At 45.9% G+C, this 27177-nt stretch overlaps 1 protein-coding gene across 4 annotated transcripts; it reads left to right on the top strand.

Moving 5' to 3' along the window:
* The first annotated feature begins 19 nt into the window (after positions 1 to 19).
* On the top strand, positions 20 to 27177 carry PMS2 (PMS1 homolog 2, mismatch repair system component). Of its 4 annotated transcripts, XM_030300097.2 has the most exons (15): positions 20 to 227; positions 2096 to 2235; positions 2850 to 2936; positions 3352 to 3454; positions 4192 to 4375; positions 7148 to 7315; positions 8615 to 8712; positions 10417 to 10516; positions 11636 to 11720; positions 12809 to 12964; positions 15614 to 16499; positions 20847 to 21014; positions 23266 to 23366; positions 23574 to 23743; positions 26464 to 27177. In XM_030300097.2, the coding sequence occupies exons 1-15, from the start codon at positions 205 to 207 to the stop codon at positions 26605 to 26607; spliced, it is 2613 nt and encodes an 870-aa protein (XP_030155957.1). In that variant the 5' UTR covers positions 20 to 204; the 3' UTR covers positions 26608 to 27177. The 4 variants fall into 4 exon arrangements, with proteins under 4 accessions (XP_030155957.1, XP_030155958.1, XP_030155959.1 ...); XM_030300096.2 differs by lacking the exon at positions 20 to 227 and having other exon boundaries at positions 243 to 2235; XM_030300098.2 differs by lacking the exons at positions 2096 to 2235; positions 2850 to 2936; positions 3352 to 3454.

The following is a 27177-nucleotide window of genomic DNA, read 5'->3' as shown; positions in this document are numbered from 1 at the left end:
CCCGCGCCCTCTTACGTCACGGCCTCGACCTTTTACACAACCAATCAGCAAGAAGGAGGTGTGGGAATCGTCGGCTGCCCTATCCGGAAGGGGCGGAGCACAGTGTCGGAAGCGGCCAATGGGCAGCCGGGAGGCCGAGCCTCCGTGGGAGCGGCGGCGGCGGGAACTGTCCCGAGTCCCGGAGGTGGGTCACACTCTGGATCCATGGAGCTAGCCGAAGGGCCAAGGTGAGAGGTGCTTGCAGTGTCCCCTCGCGGTCGCTCTCCCTGAGGTCCACGGCGTTCCAGATTCCTGGAATGGAATGGAAGGAGGACGCAGCGTTGGGCGAGCCGGCGCGGAGGCCCCGGAGCGGGCCCCCCTACCTGCTGCCCTTTGGGTTCGGCGGGAGCATCCGGTCGGCTCCCTGCAGACTCTGCTCGGACGCCGCCACACGTCCCTGGACTGGAAGCCGGAGCACGAAGTGCCTGGAGACTGAATTCATTTTTTCTCTGCCTGGTTTCTTTCTTTTCTTTTTTTGAAAATTGAGGTTATTTTGGGGAGGCTTCAAGGCAAATGCTAATTTGCATAGCCGCACCGTTTTTTGAAAATGCAGAACTTTTGTATCTCTTTGAGTATGTCATTGCTGGTTAGTAAACTGCATGCAGTTCAGAGCGGCGAATCTTCAGCTAGCACTGTTGAATTCAGTGTCAGCTTCCTGAACCCAGATTCGCGGTCTGTGTTTAAATGTTTCATCCCCAGTCCTCAAAATAAATATCAGAAGTGGACTTGTTAGCCTATGGTGTGTTGCCAAGTAAATAAGTTTAAGAGATACTTCTTTCCATTTTATATTGTCATCTGCAGTTTCCACATTTAAGAGAAACCTGAGCGAAATTTTTTTCAAGGTAGAATGAAGAGTAAAGATGTTTGTTCCCTTTATCTTATAAGAGTTTATCGAAGGTCTGCTGTGTGTTAGATGCTGTGGGAGAAGACCCAAAGATTTCTCTCCCATGGAGGCTTCTGGGTTCTGTTACATCCACATTATCAATTAAACTGCTTACAAGAAATTGCTAAATCAACGAACATAAGGAATACGTTCTTGGGATGACAGGAGTTTGCCAGGCAGAGGAGGAAGAGGGGAGCAGTCTAGACCAAAAGATTTGTATGTGTGTCTAAAACAGCTTGTGATATTCAGGAAACAGTTTGCTATTACTAGAATGTAAGGGAGTTAGTGAAGGGAGAGGATTGGAGAGAATGAGAGAAAAGTAGACTGGGGTCCAGTTAGAACGAGATTTTAAACTTAATATAGGAGACAGTGGGACGCTAGTAGATTTTTCAAAAAATTTTTTTCCTAAAGTTTATGTATTTTTTTTTTAGCACTCTGTATGCCCAAGGTGGGACTTGAACCCAGAACCACAAGATCAGAAGTCCCATGCACCTCCGACTGAGCCAGCCAGGTGCCCCAACAGTAGTAGATTTTTCAGCAGAGAAATTATTTGGCCAGATTAATGATTTTTAAACTGATGGTTTCATGGAAGGTGGATTGGAGTAGGGAGAAAGTGGAAACAGATTGGTTGGGAAACTCTTAAAGCAAGTATAGCAAGAACTTTGGGGGAGTCTTTACTACGGCAGCAGCAAGCAGCCTGGATTGGGAGTGGAGATTGAAAGGCTTCTTTGGGAGCAGTAATAGAACCAGTACCCAGTTTCTAAGATGGTTTTGATTTTAACATAAACGCTGTGTATTGCCCACCATACTTGTGGTTTTTCAAATCGTGTGAGAAATGTTGTTTTCACTTTTCGGAAGAAGATCCCATTGTTGCCAAAGATTATTGACCTGTAGCTTTAAGGGTACATGTGTCTCCTCTGTGTAGATCCTAGTATAATAAATTTCTAAATACCCATTACATTTGAAGTATCTATTCAGATTTTTTGACAAATGTGTAAGGATCGTAGAACAACGTTTATATTTAAGAATATGCTCAAGGGATATGTTAATATAATAAATGAACATGTTAGATACATTGATTATTAACAGAGATGAATCATTTCCCGCAGTTAAAACCAGGATGAAAATACATAAATGCATACTTGCTTTGTTTCTTGTAACTGGTGTCTTTAGTACAGAACTTGCTAAGGCCATCAAGCCTATCGATCGGAGGTCAGTCCATCAGATTTGTTCTGGACAAGTAGTACTGAGTCTAAGTACTGCTGTGAAGGAGTTGGTAGAAAATAGTGTGGATGCCGGTGCCACTAATATTGGTAAGTTTAGAAGAGTTTTAAGCCACAGGAAATAATCAGTTTATACTGTATTATTCAAGAAACATTTGTGATTGTAATAAGACAACCAGATGTTGATATACTGAGAAATTACTATGTTTTAAACTTAAATTTAGCATCTTTTATGTGCCTAGGTAGGTAGTAATAATAAAAGCAGTTAACTTTTATTGTGTTCTTACTAGTGCCACACAGCTGTTGCTAATCTGCCGAATAACCGTATGAGATAGGAATTTTTATCACTACTATATTCATTTTATAGAACAGAAAATGAAGTCACGGGAATTTACTTTGAGGTCATAGAGCTAGGAAAATGTGATTCCAGGAAGTCTGATTGCAGAGCCTTTTTTCCATAATGACTCTTGAAATTATCCTTTTGAAAGAAAGGTAGAAAGGAAGGAAAGAAAGAAAAGAGAAAACTATTTTATCTGGGTTAGTAAATTGCCAAGAAGTCCTTTTAAAGAAAATGAAATACACAAAATGACAGTAGTACATTTAAGTAAGTGTAATTATGACTCTAATTTGTATTACATAAGTTATAAGTAATGTGAGTATAAAGGCTTTTTTACATGGATCAAATAATTTGTTAAACTTTTTAGATCTAAGGCTCAAAGACTATGGGGTGGATCTCATTGAAGTTTCAGACAATGGATGTGGGGTAGAAGAAGAAAACTTTGAAGGCTTAAGTAAGTGGAGTTTTTCTAATCTTTTTTTTTTTTTTTTTTTTTTTTTTTTGTGTTTTACTTATGTTTTGAAAGAGAGACAGAGTACGAGTGAGGAGGGGCAGAGAGAGAGAGGGAGACACAGAATCAAAGCAGGCTCCTGGCTCCGAGCTGTCAGCACAGAGCCCGACGCAGGGCTCGAACTCACGAGATGTGAGATCATGACCTGAGCTGGAGTTTGATGCTTAACGGACAGGCACCCAGGTGCCTCTAGTCCTATTTTTAAATATTTGAGCAAAATGTTTCCAAACTTTGAGTAACACTGTCTTAGGAAACACAAAAACAGCTTTTTAAAACCAGTTGCTTTGGTAGGTGTGGTATTTACTCAGGGGTATATCCCTTGAAATATTTTTGGTCTTACTGTGTACCTCTCTTTCAGCTCTGAAACATCACACTTCTAAGATTCAAGACTTTGGTGACCTAACTCAGGTTGAAACTTTTGGCTTTCGGGGGGAAGCTCTGAGTTCACTTTGTGCACTGAGGTGATAACAATATTTTTATCCACTAACTTGACCCCTTACGAAAATCTCTCTGAACCTGAAAACGTGGGGTTAGAATCATTGTTGTTTATACTTCTCCATGCTGAGTGTCTCAACTTCAGACTTCCACATTTTTTTTTATCTTACTGCCAATCTAAGTGGTAATACTTCCGAAATGTAAGCAATGAAATGAAATAGTATTGTAAAAGAATTATTACCCTTGTTAAAGCAGTAACTTCTCAATTTTAAAATGGCACGTAGATAATAAGTTACAGATGTGTTGGTTTTGATTTATTTCAGTGTTTAGGAAAAAATTTAACCGAAATGCCTATCATATATAACAGAGTCTAGGTTTTTATGAATAATTACTTACGCATTGGAACTATAATATTTTTTGGATCCTTGTTAAAAGTTTTGTTAAACCAGTAGGAATAATACTGAGAAATAAATCTTTATTTGTTAATATGTAAGCTGTGAGACCTTTTATTTTGCCGCTTAACCATAAAAACAAGTATCAAAGCTTTCATCAAAACAAAGCATTTATAGAACTCTCTGTCTTACTATTAGGCGCCAAGATTTAGATTCTATGATGACCCCTCACCCATACAAACTTTCTCGATTATCTCAGAAGGATCAGCATTTTTTCAGGAGAGGTTTTAGAGAACAGAAGTGGGAGAATGAGCATGTGATGTCCAGCACCTGTCAGTGTCTGACCGTGTCGCACCTGCTCTCTCTCACAGCGATGTGACTATTTCTACCTGCCACGCATCCGCGAAGGTCGGGACTCGGCTTGTGTTTGATCACAATGGGAAAATCGTCCAGAAAACCCCCCACCCACGACCCAGAGGGACAACGGTCAGTGTGCAGCAGCTATTTTATACACTCCCTGTGCGCCATAAGGAGTTTCAAAGGAATATTAAAAAGGTACGTTAGGGGCATCTGGGTGGCTCAGTCGGTTAAGTGTCTGACTTGGGCTCAGGTCACAGTCTCGCGGTTCATGAGTTCGAGCCCCAAGTCAAGCTCTGTGCTGACAGCTTGGAGCCTGGAGCCTGCTTTGGATTCTGTGTCTCCCTGTCTCTCTGCCCCTCCCTTGTTCGTGCTCTCTTTCTCTCAAAGGTAGATGAACATTAAAAAAAGAAAAATGTACAGTAAATTCAGAACCCCAGCCTCTGAGAGCATTGATACACATGTAGTGAGAGATCTGCCGCACTAATGTGCACTGAAATTACCTCTTCAGATGATTCTCTTCCCTGAGTTTTTTGGGGCGTGCTTAGTTTGTCTTTTCCTGACCAAAGACTGAGCTTGAGGTTGAGGTATCCTCTCTTTTTTTCTTGGGGAAAAAAAAAAAAAAAGTCATTAAATCATATTTATTAGGTGTTCTAACATGGGAATGAATTCTTTAAGAAGTAACCTTTTTCATTCTGTCTGTAGTTTTTAATAAGATGTTTTTCTCGGTTTCCTGAAAAATGAAGTGTTACAACTTTTATGAATTTGAATGGAAATGAAATAAATATATCCATTGTGCTTAAAAAGCAGTTCTAGGGGCGCCTGGGTGGTTCAATGGGTTAGGCATCCGACTTCGGCTCAGGTCATGATCTCACAGCCCATAAATTCAAGGCCCATAAGTTTGAGCCCCGCGTCGGGCTCTGTGCCGACAGCTCAGAGCCTGGAGCCTACTGCGGATTCTGTGTGTCTGCCTCTCTCTGCCGCTCCCCCACTTGCTTGCTGTCTCGCTCTCTCTTTCAAAAATAAACAAACATCAAAAAGAAAGCAGTTCTAAACTGTGCATACGTGTATTTATGTGTGTCTGCGTATATACATGTAATCGTATAGTTTTGTAAAAGCAAAGCAGTTAGCCGAAATATGCATAGGAAGAAGGCTGGAAGGGAAGACATGTGATTGTTACCAGTGGTTATTGATGCATGTGCGATCACAGGTGCTTTTTGCTGTCTTCCTTGCACTTTTCTCTTTTGTGTGTCTATCTTTTTATAATCAAAGAGTTATTTAAATGGATGCAGCTAAACACTTTCTTGTACAGCAATTTGCACAAGTTACAGTGCAAATTTTACAAGAATGTATATTTACTGTGGATAAAACCATTTTTTCATTTTTATTTAAAAATTAAAAATTTTGGGGTGCCTGGGCGGTTCAGTTGTTTAAGCATCTGACTTTGGCTCAGGTCATGATCTCTCAGTTCATGAGTTCGAGCCCCACATCAGGCTCTGTGCTGACAGCTCAGAGCTTGGAGCCTGCTTCGGATTCTGTGTCTCCCTCTCTCTCTGCCCCTACCCCGCTCGTGCTCTCTTTCTCTCTCAAAAATAAATAAACATTAAAAAAATTTTAAAAACCAAAAAAAATTAAAATTTTTTTGTATAGAAAAAAATTATTATTCATTTTTTATGTCTCATGGTAAAAAAAAATCAGTGCCTCAAAAACTATAAGAATAAAGAACTTATACTTGCTGGAAAAGACCCTTGTTAATAGTGTGATATATGTGTTTCCAGGCTCCTTTTAATTTCATGTATTTACAAATCTTGAGAAAAAAAATTCAAGATAAATTAATATAATGAAATGAAACAATACAGAATATAAAGATGTAAGTAATACAGGATTATATGTAGTAGAAAGTTGAGATTGTGTCTGTCTGCCTCCCAGAGTTTGGTGTATATCCTTTAGACTGATATACAGGTGGAACCTTTATTCCATAGAATGGAGAATAAAATCCGATCTTTGATTTTCTTTTGTAAAGGTTTTTATTTATTTATTTTTTTAATGCATACGTTTTATTTTTTTTCTTAACAATTAGGATCACATTATACGTTACGGTTCTATAACTTGACCATTTCTATAGTATGTCGTAGGTATCTTCTTTGATCGTGTATCTTTTTTGGCTGACTCGTTACTTTATTCTCTATCATTCTGCCATTATATGGATATACCATAATTTATTAACTCCTTGTTGATGGTAGCTTAGGTTCTTTTTAATTTTTCACAATTACAGGGGCACCTGGGTGGCTTAGTCAGTTAAACGTCTGACTCTTGGTTTCAGCTCAGTTCATGATCTCACAGTTTGTGAGTTCAAGCCCTGCATTGGGCTCTGCACTGATGGTGTGGAGCCTGATTGGGATTTTCCCTCTCTCTCTCTCTCTCTCTCTCTCTCTCTCTCTCTTTCTTTCTCTCCTTCTCTTTCTCTCTCTCTCTCTCTCAAAAAATAAACATAAAAACATTTTTTAATGAGAGAAAAAACAGTTTGACCTAATTGACTCACTGTCTGATGAAATAACTTTTAAATAAACTTTTTTTCACAATTACAGATTGTTTCAGTGAACATTTTTGTAATATATCTTTGATTATTTGTGCCAGTCATTCTACAGGGATAAACTTATAAAGGAAGGATTACCAGGTCCAGTGGAATGCACTTTTTGGTTTTTATAGCAGTGGGCGTGGACATCGTGGACACAAGAGAAGTGTGGTTAGGAACCTAAGCCTCTTGAGCTCTCTCATACCACGTGTGAGGGTATACGTTGAATACAAAGGTATACATGCATAAAGGTATTCACAGCTCCTTCTGTAAGGAACAGTTTTTCTTCTTTGTGCGCCGATACGAGAACCTTGAGTTGGATGTTTTAACTTGAACCATGTAGTTTTTGTAGGATTAAAGTAACGTTGAGTCTTGTATTTGTGTTTTTTAAACAGGAGTATGCCAGAATGGTCCAGGTCTTACAAGCATACTGTATCATTGCAGCGGGCATCCGTGTGAGTTGCAGCAATCAGGTTGGACAAGGAAAACGCCAGCCTGTGGTTTGCACAAGCGGAAGCTCCAGCATAAAGGAAAATATTGGATCTGTGTTTGGGCAGAAACAGGTAGTGGTGGCCAGTTATTTAAAAAACATTTTATTCCTGTAGTAATTATGGCAGGTTTCTCTTGTCCTTTCCAAAGACGAGAGAAGGAAATCCAATAATTGATTTTTTTTTTTTTTTAGGATTTTTATTTTATTTTATTTTTTATTTTATTTTATTATTTTTTTTTTTAATTTTTTTTTTTCAACATTTTTTTATTTATTTTTGGGACAGAGAGAGACAGAGCATGAACGGGGGAGGGGCAGAGAGAGAGGGAGACACAGAATCGGAAACAGGCTCCAGGCTCTGAGCCATCAGCCCAGAGCCCGACACGGGGCTCGAACTCACAGACCGCGAGATCGTGACCTGGCTGAAGTCGGACGCTTAACCGACTGCGCCACCCAGGCGCCCCTTATTTTTTATTTTTTTAAAGAGAGAGAGAGACAGATGGGGGGCGGAGAGCAGAGGTAGAGAGAAAGAGACTCTTAAGCAGGCTCTACACTCAGCACTGAGCCTGACATGGGGCTCGATTCCACGGCCACGAGATCATGACCTGAGCTGAAATCAAGAGGGACGCTTAACTGACTGAACCACCCAGGCACCCCTAAAGATTTTTATTTTATTTTATTTTTTTTTATTTTTTTTAAATTTTTTTTTTTTCCACGTTTTTTTATTTTTGGGACAGAGAGAGACAGAGCATGAACGGGGGAGGGGCAGAGAGAGAGGGAGACACAGAATCGGAAACAGGCTCCAGGCTCTGAGCCATCAGCCCAGAGCCCGACGCGGGGCTCGAACTCACGGACCGCGAGATCGTGACCTGGCTGAAGTCGGACGCTTAACCGACTGCGCCACCCAGGCGCCCCTAAAGATTTTTATTTTTAAGGAAGCTTTATCCTCAACGTGGGACTCGAACTTAAAACCCTGAGATCAAGAGTCGACTGCTCTGTCGACTGAGCCAGCCAGGAGCCCCCAATAATTGATTTCTTAATTAGGTACTTACCACAAGAGTTAATGCTGAGAGCTGAAAGATTTTTTTTATTTTATTCTTCCAGAGAACAAAACCCTCCTTTTACTCTGCATCTGAAAAAGGGTGTTGTGGGCAATGTATTGATTATGGATAAGTATGCACTCAAGTGGTCCATCCTTCTGATAAAAAAATCAAAATTTCAGTTATGATAGCTGCCAGAATCAGCCACTGAGATTCCTTGTGCTCTTGCTCTGAGCGGCCTGACCAGGAAAAGCAAACACACAAAACCCTTCCTTTCTGAAATTAGGTTCATCCTAATTTTGTTAGGAATTAACTGTGAGTCTTGTCTCTTTTAGCTGCAAAGCCTCATTCCTTTTGTTCAGCTGCCCCCTAGTGACTCTGTGTGTGAAGAGTACGGGCTGAGCCACGGTGATGCTTTGCAGACTCTGTTTCGGTGAGTAGATTGCTGCCGGGAAAATTACAATCAGACATTTTGTCTGGGTTTGTATGTATGTATGTATGTATGTATTTGTTTTGAGAGAGAGATAGCACAAGCAGGGGAGGGGCAGAAAGAGAGAGAGAGAGAGAGGGAATCCCCAGCAGGCTCTGTGCTGTCAGCGCGAAGTCTGAAGCAGGGCTCGAACTCATGAACCCATGAGGATCACGACCTGAGCCGAAATCAAGAGTCAGACACTCAACCAACCGACTGAGCCACCCAGGTGCCCCTGGAGGCTTTTGTTTTTAAAGATCGTGATTTTAAGGTTTATAGTTTTTATATTCGTGGTAAAGTTATAGGCATTATTATTGCCGAGAAAGAGGATTTTTATAAAGGGGTCCGTTACTTAATTCGTTCAATATCCTGGGTCCCTGGTGCACTTGAGGGGATTTCCTATTTAATTCTTTGGTTTCCTATTTATTTCCTATTGAAACCTTTGTAGTAAGGAAACTGCTTAGTGACAAATTAAAATAATTTTTAATTTACGTATATGTTTTGCCTTATGGGGATTTGACAGAGCGGAATAGTGTTTCCTTTCATTCATGCCTTACCCAATATCTTGTCCACTGTCACTACTCTCAGGGTAAGAAAAATTGGCATTGCCCCTACTTGGGATTGGCCTTGTGATGGCCCACACCTGCTCACTGTCTACTTGCCCCTGGCTCACATGCAGAGATTCATTTCTTTTGTGTGCACACCATTCTTACAGAGTGCAGAGTGCACATACCCCGGGTAGATCACAGGCAGAGGGAGCACTGTAATTTTTTTTATTTTAGAGAGAAAGAGAGAGTGAGTGAGTTGGGGTGAGGGGCTGAGGGAGAGAGCGCAGCGCCCCAGCGCAGAGCCTGAGTCGGGGCTCCATCCCACAACCCTGGGATCATGACTGGACCTAAATCAAGAGTTGGGTGCTCAACTGACTGAGCCACCGGGTGCCCTGAGGAAGCTCTTTAACAATATCTTAGGAGATAAGAGTTTGCTGATGGAGAACAGATTGTCTTGTCTTGTCTTGTCTTTTTTTACTTTAAAAATTTTTTTGAAGTTTATTTAGAGTGACCAAGAAAGTGAATGGGGAAGGGGCAGAGAGAGAGACAGAGGGAGACATTGAATCCCAAGCAGGCTCCGCACTCAGTGCAGAGCCCGATGCAGGGCTTGAACCCACTAACCACGAGCTCTTGACCTGAGCTGAAATCAAGAGACGCTTAACCCACCGAGCCACCCAGGCGCCCCAAGGAGAACACATTCTAAAAGGGCAGGGAGTGCGGGCAGAAATCCTGAATACAAGTAGTTGAGCTCCCTGGGCAGCTGGTGGGGACAGCTTGAAGATTCTAGAATGTGAGTTTTGGGTGAGACTCCTTCCATGCATAGAGGCCAAGAATTTAATAGGACAAGTGAGAGAAGAGCTGAAGCAAATCTGTTTTGAACCCACTGCATTTCCTGTGGTGGATTCATTGACCGTAGGAGCTGTAGAACATGCCAGAAGGTCTGTGTCCTTTTTATGATTTATCAGAGTGGAACACGGACACACATCAACTGAAATGTTAATGCTTATCAGTGTGTGACCAGGGGTTATATTTTATTTCGTTTTTACTTTATGAATGTGCCCTCTGACATGTTACTGTTTCCATTCTGGAATCCTGTCCTTACCGTGTGAACATTGTACAGCATCTCTGGTTTCATTTCTCACTGTGCTCATGGTGTTGGAAGAAGCTCCACAGACAGACAGTTTTTCTTTGTCAATCGGCGGCCTTGTGACCCGGCAAAGGTATTTTTTTTTTTTTTATGGTTGTTTTTTGTTTTTTGGTTTTTTTTTTTTGAGAGAAACTGAGAGAACACAAACAGGGGAGCGACGGAGGGGGTGGAGAGAGAGAGAATCCCAGCAGGCTCAGCCCTTGTCAGCACAGAGCCTGATGCGAGGCTCAATCCCGCGTCTCTGGGATCATGACCTGAGCCAAAATCAAGAGTCAGACAGACGCTCAACTGACTAAGCCACCCAGGCGCCCCTAGACTGGTCATCTTGATAGGGTTTTAGTGTTTCGGTTTTGATTTTGCGTTTTCAGCAATATTGTACCTCAGTCATAGATTTTGTTTTCTTGTGGCACTTGAAAGTGACTTCTGTCTGTTGGATATGGTTCAGTATTGTGCATGGTGCAGTTTTATAGTTTATCTCCAACACTTTTAACAATGATATTACAGAATCACATAAATACATTTCTCTGTACGTTGGAGTGTGTTTAATGAGCATTTAAATTGCACCTGCAGCATGTTGGCACTGAAGTTAAAATAACATAATAAACAGATAAATAAATAGGCCGCACCTACATCTTTTGACATGTCTTCAAAAGCAGCTTTGGATTGGAAAAAGATTCAGGTTTAGGGATTGATGACTAAAAATATCCCTTTGAGGGGCATGAGGAAACTTTTTTGGGCAGTGGATAGATATATTGATTATCTTGATTATAATCTTACTGATCTTGATTGTAAACTTGTCAAACTGTATAGTTTATTTTTTAAACATTTTTTTAAGTGTTTATTTATTTTTGAGAGAGAGAGGGAGACAGCGTGTGCATGCAAGTCAGGGAGGGGCAGAGAAAGAGGGAGAGAGAGGATCTGAAGCCAGCTTCATGCTGATAGCAGTGAGCCTGATGCGGGGCTTGAACTCACCAACTCTGAGATCGTGACCTGGGCCGAAGTCGGATGCTTAACCGACTGAGCCACCCAGGCACCCCTCAAACTGTATACTTTAAATACATGTAGTTTATTGCAGGCCCCGCTCTACCTCAGTCCATCTGTTAAGATATAGCCGTGTAGTGGCTGATTAGAGCAGCGTGTTGGGGGACAGACAGGAATGTTTGTTCTTTTTTAACCTTTGTTTTGTACGTAGGTTTCCAGACTTGTGAACGAGGTCTATCATATGTATAATCGCCATCAGTATCCATTTGTTGTTCTTAACATTTCTGTTGATTCAGGTAAGTTCCACTGAGCTTTCCGTCACGTTGGTGACTTACCCCTAAAAGAAAAAAATGAAATCATAAAGCCATGATATGACCAGAAAGGATTTTTGTGGCAACAATTAATGGCAGTGTATTTTTTGTTTACAGACTTTTAATTATATTGTATAGACTTTTATTTTTTATAGAGGCTTTCTTGCTTTCTGCTTGAGACCAGGTTAATGCTATTATTACAAAAATAGGACTTTTTCATGGCACATAAGGGAGAAAGCAAACCAAATGTTCCCCCTGATTTTAAAAATAATGCTATTTTTCTTCTGATTGGGAAAATTCTGGTTTATTGTTATCTAGGATTTTTTCCTAGGTACTTAGAAATATGTGCACGCCTTAAAATACATAATGCTATATATATATATCCCTACTCATATCCTTTATAAAAGGGAGAAAATAACTTTGGGTAAGTTTGTATCAAGCTCTTTATCCTTTGACATAAGTGTTTTTTTTTCCCATGTCCTAAAAATTATTCAGAAACATGATTTTAACAGCTGTACTCATTATATTCCAAGGTACAGATGTATCTTAAACTTTTTAAATTCTTAGCCTTGATTTAGCTGTCTTCAGTTTTTAGAAATTTAAATACTATCCTTATATTAAATTGTTACCTATATCATTGGTAATTTCCTTAAGATACATTCCTAGTACTAGAATTAGTGTGTCCATGACTAGGATCGGGCTGTACTCATTTACACATCTAGAGCCGTGTATTGGGTAGTGTCATTTTGAACCAAACTCAGCGGGCGATACTAGAAGGACCTTATTTTGGTGTGCGGTCTTCTATCCTATGTTTTCATGTGTTTATTTGCTCTTTCTTTATTTTTGCAAATTAACTGTTCAGATACTTGCATATTCTATCCGTCTAATAAACGGTTCATCTTTTCCTTGTTTCTCTGAAAGTGCTGGTTTTACAGTTTATGAATATTAGTCTGGACACTGCAGTGTTTTTAACAGTACTTTTGGTAAGTGCAAGAGAATAAAATAGATGGGGAAATTTCTGTTAAAGGTGATTTTAAACATAAGTGTCTTTTTTTTTTTTTTTTTGGTCTTAGAATGTGTTGACGTCAATGTTACTCCCGATAAAAGGCAAATTTTACTGCAAGAGGAGAAGCTTTTGTTGGCAGTTTTAAAAACATCTTTGACAGGAATGTTTGATGGTGATCTCAACAAACTTAATGTCAGTCAGCAGCCGTTGTTGGGTATTGAAGGTAAGAAAATACACAGGTGTATGGACAGCTTCTGAAACTCACTATCCTTTTTTTTTTTTTAATTTTTTTAAATTTTTAAAAATTTTTTTAAATTTTTTATTTAATTTTTATTTAGAAGAGAGAATCTCAGGCAGGGTCTGCACTGATAGCATGAAGCCCAATGTGGGGCTCCATCTCATGAACCGTGAGATCATGACCTGAGCTGAATTCAAGATTCGGACACTCAAACGACTGAGCCGCCCAGGCGCCCCCAAAATCTCTGAGAGGATGTGTCACAGTAGGCAGTGTGGAGCTGCAGATGTCAGCAAATCGGGTAACAAGAGAAATGGAAGGCACATTTGGCACATCCAGGGATGTGTTCTTACCAGGACTCAACCGTTTTCCTTTAATAAACACAGGTGATGGCTGCAAACCTTTTGTTAATTTCCAGAGTTCTGAAAAAGTCGATTCTGACCATTTTTGCCCATTTTCCTCATTTCTTTACGGAGTGGGGAATTTCTGGGGGCCCTCGCACTGCCATTTTCCCACCCGTCACCCCTGTGCCTTCTTCGCTGAGTGACATATGGGAATGAGCGTCACCACAAAGCTGATTCAGGATGTGTAGTAGTGACAGGTACAGTCATTATTTTATTGCCTGGCCCTACGTGATCAGATATTTAAGTGGTTTTCTTTTTTTTTATCCAAACCAAGAGCAGCTGGGACATCTGGGAGGGGGCCCAGCGTTGAGCTCCAGCCGCCTTCTTTGGCAGAGGGAAGAGTTGGCCATTACCCCCGCCCCCCATGACCACATCTCCTTGGGGTGCACACTCTCTTCTGTCGGCCAGCCTGCCCTGATCTCCATGTCTGTATGTGCAGAGATGGTGGGCGCCCATCAGTGTGTCTTCCGAGGGGGGAAGACCAGAGCTGCTGAAGAAGCTGAAACTAGAGTGTGGCAGAAGGCTAAGGTGACAGACGGGTGTGGCTCCCAGTGAGAGGAGAGGTTGTGGGATGACTTTGTGAGCTGAGGGTGCGAGGAGGAGCTGGAAGGGGCTTGGCAGGGGGCGGGGGTGGGGGGGGTTGTTGGCAGGGATCCTGAGCCGCTCTGTTCTAACGTTCCTTACACCCCAGGGGCGGGGAGAGGTCGATTTGGAAGAGAGCAAGCAGGCTCTGGTTTTGATAATCAGGGCATAAGGTGGAGGCGAAGCTCCCGAGGGGTGGAGTGGAACAGGAGCGCAGAAATCTGGGCAGTAGAGTGGCAGAGCTTCGCTTTGGACGCGGTGGGCGCCCGTGAGCCCTGGCCGTCCTCGGCGTGGGGTGGCGTGGATGTGGATGTGCGCGGGGATGGAGTGGAGGCTGCTCCGCTGTATATACATCTCTGTGGAGGGGGCCACTCACAGACACGCTTCGCCAGACGCTACCCTCTAAGGAGAAACTGCTCAAAATACCGGTGCATCTCGAAGCCCAGTTGAACCGATGCCCCTTTCGGCCATTGTATTGAAAACAAACAAACACGAGTGTATCAGCCCTGAGGTCAAGAGATGGCAGCCGTAGAACCACCCTGCTACCCCTTCTGCTTGCGCCGACCCCCCGTGGTAACCATCTTCCTCACTTCTGACACCACAGATTCATTTTATCTGCTTTTAATTTCTGCTTTTTTGCGTCTTCTTTCTCTCATTACCTTGTGGGGTCTGTCCATGTCACATGGCAACTCATTCATTCGTTCTCGTTGCTGTGTGGCATTCCGTTGTAGTTCTTTTTTTTTTTTAATTTTTTAATTTTTATTTTTGAGACAGAGAGAGAGCGTGAACAGGGGAGGGTCAGAGAAAGAGGGAGACACAGAATCCGAAACAGGCTCCAGGCTCTGAGCTGTCAGCACAGAGCCCGACACGGGGCTTGAACTCACGGACCGCGAGATCATGACCTGGGCCGAAGTCGGACGCTCAACCGACTGAGCCACCCAGGCGCCCCTCCGTTGTAGTTCTTAGCGGCATGATTTCTTTGTGGACGGTTGGGTTGTTATGGCCAGAGCGGCCGTGGACACCCCCGTCTGTGGCTCTGGCGGGTGTGGGTGTGCCAGGAGCGCAATGCCAGGCCACAGGCCTCCACCTGCAGATGCGTCGTGTTTAGATTTAGGAGCTACTCCCAGAAGGTTTCGCAAAGCGACTGTACCGATTTCACTACCACCAGCAGTATTTACACCTTCCTTTTAAGCCTCATCTTTGCGAACTTTTGTCGATTGTTAAATTTTTGCCCATTCTGGTGATCGTACAGTAACATTAAAGTGTGGTTTCAATTTGTATGTCCCTTACGATTAACCATTGTTGTACGTTCTGTTAGCCATCTCTGGATCCCTACTTTTGTAAAACGTATCCTCTTTTTAAAAAAAAAATTTTTTAACGTTTGTTTATTTTTGAGAGAGAGAGAGAACGACAGAGCACGAGTGAGGGAGGGGCAGAGAGAGAGAGGGAGACACAGAATCCAAAGCAGGCTCCAGGCTCTGAGCTGTCAGCACAGAGACCAACACGGGGCTTGAACTCATGAACCACGAGATCATGCCCTGAGCCGATGTCGGCCGCCTAACTGACTGAGCCCCCCAGGTGCCCCCAGAAATACCCTCTTTCTCCACTTCAGTGCAGCCCCTGATACTCTCCTCTGCTCCTGTCTACTCAGGTAACTTAATAAAAAAGCATTCGGCAGAAATGGAGAAGCCCGTGCCAGAAAAGCAGGATGATCCCGCTTCGTTAAGGACTGGAGGAGAAGCGAAGAGGGCAGTGACCATTTTCAGACTGAGAGAGACCTTTTCTCTTCGGCACACGACAGAGACCAGGTCTCAGGGCCCGAACACCACCGAACCGAGACGGATTTCTCCGAGACAGAAGAGACGCGTCCAGTGTTCTGGAGCTCCAGACTCCCCGTGTTTCCAGAAGTGCGCCTTGGGCACAGGCTCGTCCGGCCCTGGCGGGGAGGCGATGCGTTCGCGCGGGGGCCCCTGTGACCGCAGGGACGGAGCGGAGACGGAGCAGGACTCGGGGCACAGCCGCACTTGGGCCGGCCCGTGGGAAGGGCCCGGCACCCCGGCAACGGGCGGTCGGTCCGGTGGTGTCTGTGCAGCGAACTCCCCTGAGGACAGGTTTTCACAAGGAAACGAGGAAGCTTCTGAGAAGTTGCCTGAACTTGACCGTCGCCCTGCAGACACGGAGCGCGGTTCCAATCACGAGGACGGTGGACGTCAACATAGGGTCTCGCCTCCGCCCGTAGATGCATCCTCCCCAAGCACACGGCGTTTCAAAAAAGACGGCATTCCTTTGAATCCTGACGTCCCCCAAGGGTTGGTGACTGCGCAGAACACGTCAGCGTCTCAGGTCGACGTGGCTGTTAAAATCAGTAAGAAAGTAGTGCCCCTGGCCTTTTCCATGCGGTCTTTAGCGACACGAATAAAGCAGTTACGTCACCAAGAAAGGCCACAAGAAGGCGAACAGAATTACAGGAAGTTCAGGGCAAAGATCTGCCCCGGAGAAAACCAAGCCGCCGAAGATGAACTGAGAAAGGAGATAAGGTAACGTTCTTTCATAGGATGAGCTGCCGGGAGGGGACGAGGCTGGTCCTTCCAGGCCCTGGTTTTGCTCCTCTGGCTGTCAGGACGGTCCTCCCTGGGGGCCTTCTCTGCACCACAGACGTGACGTCTCCTGATGTCACACTTTCCCAAGCTTCTGTCTCCCCCTCTCCCGGCCCCCCTTTCTCTCTGCCTTCTCTGTGCTCCTCGAAGATTCTAATTTGGGAGTCTGTTTCCACTCACCGGATTGCTCATTAGCCCTACCGGTGCATCCTTGGTGATGCTGTTTCCACTCACTACGTTTTCATTGCCCCTCATATGCATCAAATTAACTTTCTTTAAAGAGGTCTTTCTCGGTGAAACCTTTCAAGAATTGTTTCCTTAGATTTTCTTAGCACATCCTGTCCATTTAGTTCAAATTAATCAGGGCCTCCTCAACCCCAATCTCATTCCTCTTCCCCAAGGTTTCACAGTGACTCCTCCCTGCACTGAATCCATGGAGGTTTTAGTGGACATTACTATTTCCCATGATTCATTAAAAAAAATTTTTTTTAATGTTTATTTATTTTTGAGAGAGAGAGACACAGAGTACGAGCAGGGGAGGGCCAGAGAGGGGGGCACAGAATCTGAAGCAGGCTCCAGGCTCCGAGCTGTCAGCGCAGAGCCCGACATGGGGCTCAAACCCACGAACCGTGAGATAGTGACCTGAGCTGAAGTTGGATGTTTAACTGACTGAGCCACCTAGGGACCCCTCCCATGATTCATTTTAATGCATATTAGGAAAAATTATTATTTATTATCAAACTTGTGATTTCCAGAAGATTGTGTAGGGTAAGGTTAAGGAAAAAAGAGAGTCAGTTTCAAGAAAACTGTTAATACTGATAACAGAAAACACTGGTCACCACCACTTTCTTGACAGTAATCACGTACAACATTGTAACTTCTAAAAACGATGACTTCTCTTGAAATATTTAACTTTGACTTTTTTTTTTTTAATTTTTTTAATGTTTATTCATTTTTGAGGGACAGAGACAGAGCATGAGCGGGGAAGGGGCAGAGAGAGGGAGACACAGAATCTGAAACAGGCTCCAGGCTCTGAGCTGTCAGCACAGAGCCTGACACAGGGCTCGAACTCAGTTTGCGAGATCCTGACCTGAGCCGAAGTCGAGGCTCAACCGACTGAGCCACCCAGGCGCCCCTTAACTTTGATCTTTTTAAAGCATTGTATATGTTTTGTCTCAGTAGATACTGAAATGTGCTGTGTCCTATACACAGAGCACCAGTAATTACGTTGAAATTTTATGGCACTTTTGGTTTGGACTGCACAGGCTTTGCCTGATTTTGATAATCAGTTCTTCAACAGCAAGCGTTACGTTAGATAATTCCCGTGATATTCATGGTGCCTAACATTGGGAAAGGTTTTTAGGAAATAGTTCATTTATTTATTTTTTCCAAAAGTTTACTTATTTTGAGAGACAGAGAAAGAGAGCACAAGCAGGGGAGGAGCAGAGAGAGAGAGAGAGAGAGTCCCAAGCACTGATGGTGTGGTGCCTGTTGCGGGGCCTGAAGATCATGACCTGAATCAAAAATCACTAGTTGGATGCTCAACTGACTGAGCCACTCAGGCACCATAGGAAATAGTTCCTTTAAATTGTGTGTGATTAAGGGGGGGTGAACATCTTTGGGTGGGGTCTGGGGCCTGTGAACGCTCAGGGACACAGTGAAGAGCTGGGCTCCTGGCTTACATGCACGATCATGGAACACGTGCTTGGTGGAGAAAGACCTGTAAGGTGCCCAAAAGGCAAAGTAATTATGCTTTCTCTTTGGGTTCTTTTTTTTTTTTTTGAGAGAGAGAGAGAGAGAGTGCACACATGAACGGAGGGTGGGGAGGGGGCAGAAAGAGAGAACGAGATAGAATTCCAAGCAGGCTCCAGGCTCAGCACAGAGTCTGACTCGGGGCTCGATCTCACAGACCGTCAGATCATGACCTGAGCTGATCAGTAGTCGGACGCTCAACCGACTGAGCCCCCCCAGGCATCTGACCCTGGATGCTTTTAGCCTTCTCAGTGAGTGAAATCAACTGTAATTTTTAAAAGCAGTGATTTTAATTCAACAAATATTCATCGATCCCATGTTATGGTAGTTCTTGAATTTGGGGAACACAAAAGAACCGCTTAGGATGCTTGTTCAGAAAGCGGAACCCGTGGTCAGCCTCTGGAGATTCTATTTCAGTAGATGCGGTAGATCGTGGGTGTGGAGCCCAGGAATCTGTGTTTTTGCCAGGTACCCCAAATGCTCCCTTTGAGAAACGCTGATCTACAGTGGGCCTGGCATTGGCATCTGGCCTTCGGTGCACGGCTGCTGAAACGCCTTTCGTTCTGAGCTGTCCTGCCGATGATTTTCCCAAGACATGTCCGGAGCGGAAGATGAGGCAGTGATTGAAATACTGTGGTAGCATTTACCAGCTTTTGTGTTTCTATTTTGAGTTATAACCAAAGAGAGCAAGTCGTACAGTTTTGTTTCTTCTTCATTGTTTGAGCCTGATGCTACTTTTTAAGTTTACGGTGGGAGATACACCTGCAGAGACAGAATGCCTGTGTCTTCAGGCCGGTGCAAGTTCTTCCCACGGGGACTCTATCTGGGGAACCAGAGCCAGGGACTTGGTGTTGGTGCTGCTTACAGGTGTGTTGCGTCTCAGTTGGAATCCACTGTAGGCTCCTTACTTTGCAATCTCTGAGGCTGGACCATGTGAGCATCTCTACTGGTGCACTTCTAGACTTTGTCAGTAGGGGGCGGTAGAGGGACGCCGCGAGAAAGCACCGGAGCCCGGCCTCTCCTTCCTTTTGGCTACCCTGGTCTTTTCCTCCTACAAGGCAGCTGCCAGCAGGAGGCCCAGCATTGCTCACTCTGTTTGCTACCCCTGTGTTTCTTAGCTAACTAGTTAATTACCTTCTACTAGTTTACCATACCTGGTTATGAATTTCCTCTGTTCAAATCGCTGGTGTGGTTTTTGTGTCTTGATTGGACTCTGACACGAAATTACTACCAGGGAATGGTCCCAGGAGACTCATCCTCACAGACAGGGTTTGGGGATTCGTTTGGTCCTGACCTTGGACTTGAGCTCAGTGTGAGCTCCTTGCCAACAGGAAATGGGAGCTTAGTAATCCATGGCACACGGAGGTGTCGCTGTCAGACCATCACCCGAGGTTGACTGTGGCAGAGCTCCAAGCAAAGCAAGTCCCACGGGAGCCCAGGTGGGTGCTGTGGTGTGGAAGGGATCTTCCTCGCTGCTCTGGAGCACTCGTGGAAAGAAAGAACCGTCTCAGGTCTCAGCTCGAGTCCCGTCTGAGCACCACAGGGCTGATCCTCATGAAAACCCATTTTCACAAAATTTGGTTGTGTGGGGTACAGAATGGCAATGTCGTTTTCTCACGTGAAGATCTGTGGCGGTATCTGTCTTGTCTGCACTGACGCACGTAGTCATGAATGGAATTGGATTTTGAAGCCACCCACCAAAGGACCCATCTGTGAGCTTGGCAGATGTTAGAAGGATTGATACCCAGGATTAGTGAAAAGGCACTTTTACACACTTAACAAATCTAGGGATTTATCGTACAGAAATACCCCCAGAATAGAGTGGATTTCTGTCCATGAACGTTTGCTGCAGCGTCGTTTGCGTTACTCAAAATGAAAACACCCGAAAGTCGTTCAGTAGAGGCTTTGTCGGACAGGTTATGGTACGTGCTCGCAGTGAGCTCCCGTACGGCCACTAGAAAGAATGAAGGAGATCTACATGAATGGGTCTGAAAAAGCACTGAAGATGCCTTGTTAAGGGAGGGGCGTAGAACAGCCTGAAGAATTATGATTCCATTTTTGGGTTTTTTTGTTTTTTTTTAATATTTATAATGAGAGAGAGATAGAGAGCAAGCGGGAGAGGGGCAGAGGGAGGGAGACCCAGAATGCCAAAGCAGGCCCCACAATGTCAGCGCAGAGCCCGATGCGGGTCTTGAACTCACGAACCCTGAGATCATGACCTGAGCCGAAATCAAGAGTTGGACGCTTAAGTGACCCAGCCACCCAGGCACGCCCAGTTTTTTTTGTTTTGTTTTTAATATGTAAACAAAGGTCGGGGAACATATACACCAAATGAACAGTAGTTACTGATGCCATCTCTGGGGAGCTGGATGAACGAATGAATAACTAATGTTACCTTTAAAAGCGGAATCATTAGGGGCTTTCTCTAGTTTATGTTTCTGTATTGTTCATTTTCCTGTTACAGTCTCTTTTATAATCAGAAAAGTAATCTTTTAAAAATCACGATGTCTCATAACGAACATTTTCCACATGCAGTAAAACGATGTTTGCAGACATGGAGATCATTGGTCAGTTTAACCTGGGATTTATAATCACCAAACTCAATGCAGATATCTTCATAGTGGACCAGCATGCCACGGATGAGAAGTACAACTTTGAGATGCTCCAGCAGCACACGGCCCTCCAGGGTCAAAGGCTTATCACGTAAGTTCTTTCTGGTGTTCAGAATCTTCCGTGTTCTTGCACCCCTAAAGCTTAAGACCCGAGAGCGTATACGTACGTGTGTGTGTGTGTGTGTGTGTGTGTGTGTGTGTGTGTCTCTTTTTTAGCCACAAGCGTCCCTGTGGCCGATTTTTATGCTTGTCACACAGCAGTCGTAACTGCCATCTCTTGAGTGCTTACTCTGTGCCAGGCACTGTTGAAACCATTGACACGCGTTAATTCATTTAGTCTTCCCCAACCTACAAAGTGGCTGCTGTTACCATCAGTACTTCACAGGTGATAAAATGGAGGCTCCCGGACGCAGAGGTTAGGTGACTTTCCCAAGTTCACACAGCTAATGTTCTTTATTTATCAAGCCCTTTACCTCTTCGGTTGGCCAGAAAATCTGACGAAGGCCAGTTTATAGTACGTAACGTGTCTGTTTATAGCACATAGAACTTAGGTGTGCAGAAGGGGGGCGCTGCCTGTGTGTCTGTCCTCAGCTAGCATAGATCAAGTTCAGTGATTAGTCACCACAGAGCTTGGTATTTGTCTCTCCTTTGCTAACGCCTGTTTTAGGCTGACCGCTTTACAAGGTGGTGGGATGGTGTATCATGCAGACCAGAAGTCTTTTCTTAAGCCAAGTGATAGGAAGAGGTCATGGATTTTCATTTGGGAAGTTCAGCGACATAGAGAAATACACTGAGATCCCAGTAGGAGTAAATCCTGGCACGAACAAACAGTCACTCAGCTGGGAGAAAGCACCGAGTTTACGGAGTAGTCTCTTTCCTATGGAATGGTTGAATTCACTTACTTTCAGTAGGTATTAATGGTAATGGAAAAGACATTTATTTTTTAGTTTTTTTAATGTTTATTTTTGAGAGAGAGAGAGAGACAGAACGTGAGTGGGGAAGGGCAGAGAGAGAGGGAGACACAGAATCCGAAGCAGGCTCCAGGCTCCGAGCTGCCGGCACAGAGCCCAAGGTGGGGCTCGACCTCATGAACTGTGAATTCATGACCTGAGCCGAAGTCGGACACTTGACCGACTGAGCCACGCAGGTGCCCAGTGTAAAGACATTTAATAAGCTACTTTCTCATACTGGATTCTTCCTGCCTCTTTCACAGAGGTCTTTTATTTTTTAGCCATTTTGCATAAATAGGGTCTCGCTTGTGACATTTCAGGTTGCCCCAGGTAGTCACAGATCACTTGGGGTCCCAGGTGGCCCATGCTCCAAGGATAAAGACCACAGGTCCTTCCTTTCCTACCAGGCCCTGCGTGGTCTGGCCCTCCCTAGGTCCTTCCTCTTGGTTCTCCATGCTTGAGCCACCTGGCCATCTCCTTCTCAGGCCGTTGACAGACCTGATGAATTCCTACCTGGTCATTAAGGAGAATGAAGTAGATCTTTTGTATGTGGCTCTGGGAACATCAGTGGGCCATCCTCGGGCCTTTGCACAGACTTGTCCCTGCCTAGAATGCTTGTCCCTGTGCTCACCCATCCATCCATTGGCTGATAACGGGCGCTCACCCCAGCTCTCAGCTCAGAGGTCCCTTCCTCAGAGACACCGTCCTTGACTCTTATCTCCAGGCCCATCTGACTTGCTCTGGCTCTTGTGGTGCTGGGCGCCTCTGCCTCCTGATTGGCAGTGTACTTTGTCATTACAGTTTGTGTGACTGCCTGTTCAGTGTCCTTCTTCCCCACTGGTCTCTTACTCCATGCCCGTCCTTTCTCCTGCCCTTATCAGTTCCGACTGATTAAGCACTCGCTGAACCAGGAGGACCGGTGGACAGATTGCTACGTGGACAGATGGCGCGGTCAATGATGCAGGCTCGGAAGGGGCGGGATAGCAAAACAGATGCTCTGTGTTCTGCTTTCCGATGCCTGTGATGACCCAGCCGAGCTTTTCACATGGTCTGTGTCGCAGGAAGGAAAAATAGCGTTTTTGTGTTGTATTGTTGTCTTTAAGGAGTGGATTGAGAGAAACATGGGGTCACTGGGATGGGGTGGCAGGCTGAGGAAAAGCCAGCTGCTTTGGTGGTCATTTGAACTTAAAAAAAAAAAAGAAGAAGAAAATTAACGGGAAATTCTCAGGCAGTTACGTGACAGGAAAGGCACACGGCTGAACAAAGCGTTGTCACTTACCTGGCTTTTTGAAAGGAATTCAAAGAAGCACGTATTGGCTTTGTTTCATTTCTGCTTTACGGCTAAATGTTTGACTTCGAGACTGGGTTTGAATCTCTTCTCTGTTTTTTCAGACCCCAGACTCTCAACTTAACTGCTGTCAATGAAGCTATCCTAATAGAAAATCTGGAAATATTCAGAAAGAATGGCTTCGATTTTGTTATCGACGAAGGGGGTGAGTGACGACGATGACGGGATTGTCCTGTCAGAGCCGGGAACAGTCTTTGAGGTGCCCTAGATAAGTATATTTTATCAGGGATGGACACGGTTCCCCCAGAAAGGATTTTGCCTCTGCCCTGTGTTTCAGTGTTTGTTACACACAGGCGTCAAATGAAACGTACTTTTTGAATCGTGGACTCTTCTCCGAATTTTATTCTTCCAGCTCCAGTCACTGAAAGGGCGAAGTTGATTTCCTTGCCAACCAGTAAAAACTGGACCTTCGGACCTCAGGACATCGATGAACTGATCTTCATGCTCAGTGACAGCCCTGGGGTCATGTGTCGGCCTTCCCGCGTCAGACAGATGTTTGCCTCCAGAGCCTGTCGAAAGTCTGTAAGTAAACAGCGCTCTTCTTCCGGGGCCCGGAGGGTCTGTTCGGGCTGGTGGTGGCACGAGTTCTCAGGCCAGCTGCTGACCAGGCAGCGCCGTCGACTGTGGCCGAGACTGCCACGGGTCATCGTGTGTAATACGGCCACATCCTACTCTGCCAGTGTGATGTGCGAGCTGAGTGCGTCTGCCTTATCTCTGGCCTCTAACCCGTAATCGCTGTGACGTTTCACCGCCGCCGCTCAGCCTGTCCTGGAGGTGGTGGCGGTGATGGGTCATCAGCCTGATGTCAGAGTGAAGCAGGTGCGTCTGGATCACCTGACCCCTGGGAGCAGCCGGGATGCCCTTCCTTCATCAGGGGCTCCACCCAGGTGCCGCCCAGGACACAGAGGGGACAAGGCAGATGAGGTCCCCCCCTCTTTGCGGAGTTTAAGGTTTCGTGGGGAGGAAGAGACTTAAGCCCAAGTAGTAACTTCTGATACCAGTAGGCCCAGAAAAGAAGTTAAAACAGTATGGGGACAGGGAGTGGCCTCGGCTCCCGGTCGAGCAGCTGAGATTGGGAGGCAGGGAAGGGCCATGTGAGGAGGACGCATCTGGGCTGACGCCTGGAAGGGGCATGGGGCCCCTCAGGGAAGAGCTCTCCTAGTAGAAGAAACAGCAGGTGCACAGATGGGGCGGGGGGGGAGCATGTGAGCCAAGCCAGAGGCGGCCTGTCCTGGAGGGGGTCCCGGATGTGAGCCGAGCAGCGTCGGGACCCACACGGGGTCTTGCGATCCCGGTGGGGACCGGGGAGCTCGTGCGGAGGGCTGGAAGGGCTGAGGCGCAGGCTGTCGTGGGGGCGCCCGAACTTCTGGAACAAGGCGGCGGGGAAGCAGCAGCTTGCTCGCAGTTGGGGGGGTGGGAGGCATAAAAGCTGATTTGGACGTGTGGTATTTGAGGCCCCATGAGGCTGTAAGTGCAGGTGTCTGGAAGATGGTCAGGTTAATGAATCCGAGCTTGGGGAAATGTCAGTCGGGGAGCAAAGTTCAGGGGCACCGTGCAGCCTGGGGATTGGATGAAGTTCGGGGAGGGGTGAGGGGAGGATCTGAGTTCCGGCCACGGGTATTTCTTCCGTGAAGACAGTGTTGGTGCCCCCACCCCGGGGTCGGTGAGCAAGAGGCAGGGCAGACTGGCCTGGGCTGGTGGCCAGGCGGTTTAGAGTGTCCTGCCTTAAGGTGCCACACAGACCCGGGGAGCCACAGGCCGCCCTGCCCTCCCCACTCTGGCGGGGCCGCTGCACTGTGGCTCTTTCTTTTCCCGTCAGCACAGCTGCCGACCGTTGTGGGTGATCCTCTGCCGCACCCCGCGGGCCTGTGCCCTGCCAGCCCCTCAGCCCCGTCTGCTCGCTTGGCTCCTGCCACACGGCCACGGCCACGTCCCCAGCCGCACCAGCCTTCCTCCCACCCGAAGCCCTTTGCGCTTGCCCGCCTCGCATGCCGCCTTCACACACCCGCCCGACTCCCTCCAGCTCTGGGCTCTCCCAGGTCCCCCACGGAAGTGGGCTCTCCCGGGCGCCATCCCCCCGCCCCCCCCCCCAGGTGACACCTGTTTCTCTGTTGACTTGTCTGGGGTCTGTCCGCCCCAGTGAGGTGGAGCGCCCCACGCATGCTGCCTCTGGGGCTGTGCGTGGCACGAGGAAGAAGGAAGGTGACACACGTCTCAGGCTTGTCATCTCACACCACCTCTCCTGGTTTCTTAGGGGCGCTGATTTCTAGTGCTTGCTGGGGGGCCCGCTCATCTCCACGGAGAGTTCAGCTAGAGATGAGCTGAGTGCTGTTTCATCAAGAGGAGGCAGGGACAGGAGCCTGAAGGGAGGGCGAGTGAGATGGGCAGTATCTGGGGAGGGAGGACCCGGGCACAGGGCATGGCCAGCACCAAGGTCCCAAGGTAGGTGCTTGTGTAGTGCACCTGTGCGCGAGGAAAGGGGTAGGTGCCTTGGCTGTCTGGGTGGCTCAGTCAGTTGGTTAAGCGTCCGCCTTCAGCTGAGGTCATGATCTCACAGTTTGTGGGTTCGAGCCCCATGTCAGGCTCTGTGCTGACAGCTCAGAGCCTGGAGCCTGCTTCAGATTCTGTGTCTCCCTCTCTCTCTGCCCCTCCCCTGCTCGCACTGTCTCTCTCTCTCCTCTCAAAAATAAAATAGAAACATTAAAAAAATTAAAAAAGGAAAGGGGGTGCCGGTGTGCTGGAGAGGGTCAGAGAGGGATGTGCTCTAGCAGATGCAGGCACAAGGCCAATGAGGGGCCAAATCTGCCGATGCACGTGGGCTTTTACCCAGGTGAGCAGCGAGCGCTGGCAATGTGATCTGACAGCTTTTGAAAGGAATCACTGGCTGCCGAGTGGAGAACAGGTGGAGGGGGAAAGCGGGGAGGTCTTCAGAGGCCTTGTGGTTGCCAAGGTGACAGGTCTGGGTGGCGGGAGGGCCGCTGAGACTGGTTGCATCCTGGACAGGTGTGGTCAGTGTCTGTAACAGAGGTGTGTTGCCGTAAAGGAGCCACGGAAGGGCTGGATTTCACAAAGCGGAGGGGGGCTGAGATATCAGTGGGTAGGGTTCCTCGGAGGAAGATTTTTCAGGGACCGCTGTTTTGAGTAGTCATCGTGTCCATCCTCGTTGCAGAGAAAAATGTTGCTGGAGAGGTGCTCTTGTACCCAAAGCCATAAAACGCGGAACCGTTGTGTCTCCTACTCAGGTGATGATTGGAACCGCCCTAAACACAAGTGAGATGAAGAAACTGATCACCCACATGGGTGAGATGGACCATCCCTGGAACTGTCCCCACGGAAGGCCGACCATGAGACACATTGCCAACCTGGATTTCATTTCTCAAAAGTGACGACATCTCTCGCTTTCTAGAATAGTACGTTTTATTGCACATTTTTCCTTTTCAAAAGCAGGGTTTTAACGAGTCAGCTTGTTGCCAAATAAACCTGTTTAAAAAAAAAAAGAAAATGACCAGATCCACTAGAAATGATCTTGAGAACCTTGTCAAACCACGCGGAGCAGTGCTTGCACCGGCTTTTGTCCCGCACCAGAGTGTGTGTGCGCACGTACAGGCAAGAAGAGCATGTCTTACAGAAACAGGAAGAACGCTTCGAAAGCCACCTGGGCCTCTGCTGCTGTGGCCTGAGGTATTTTAGTCAGCAACTTTCAGCCCGTAGTATGATTAAATTCATAATGGTTTAATTTCATAAAATTACGGTCCTTTTGGGTTCGGGGTTGTCCACCCGAATGCACATTAAATTAAAAAACAACAAAAAACAAAAAACAAAAAAACCCAAGAGAGATTCTCTGCCCAGCTGGAGGAAAATGGCCAAGTGGGGCCTGGGGTCACTATTTTTAAATGTTCCCCGGCAAACGTTCATAGGCAAGGGGAAATAAAAGATTGACTTTTCTGTAACTTTAA

Source organism: Lynx canadensis, chromosome E3 (genome assembly GCF_007474595.2).
Source record: "Lynx canadensis isolate LIC74 chromosome E3, mLynCan4.pri.v2, whole genome shotgun sequence".
In the NCBI taxonomy this organism is placed as follows: domain Eukaryota; kingdom Metazoa; phylum Chordata; class Mammalia; order Carnivora; family Felidae; genus Lynx; species Lynx canadensis.
The sequence above is the reverse complement of the archived record's forward strand: the minus strand, read 5'-3'. Positions and strand labels throughout refer to the sequence as shown.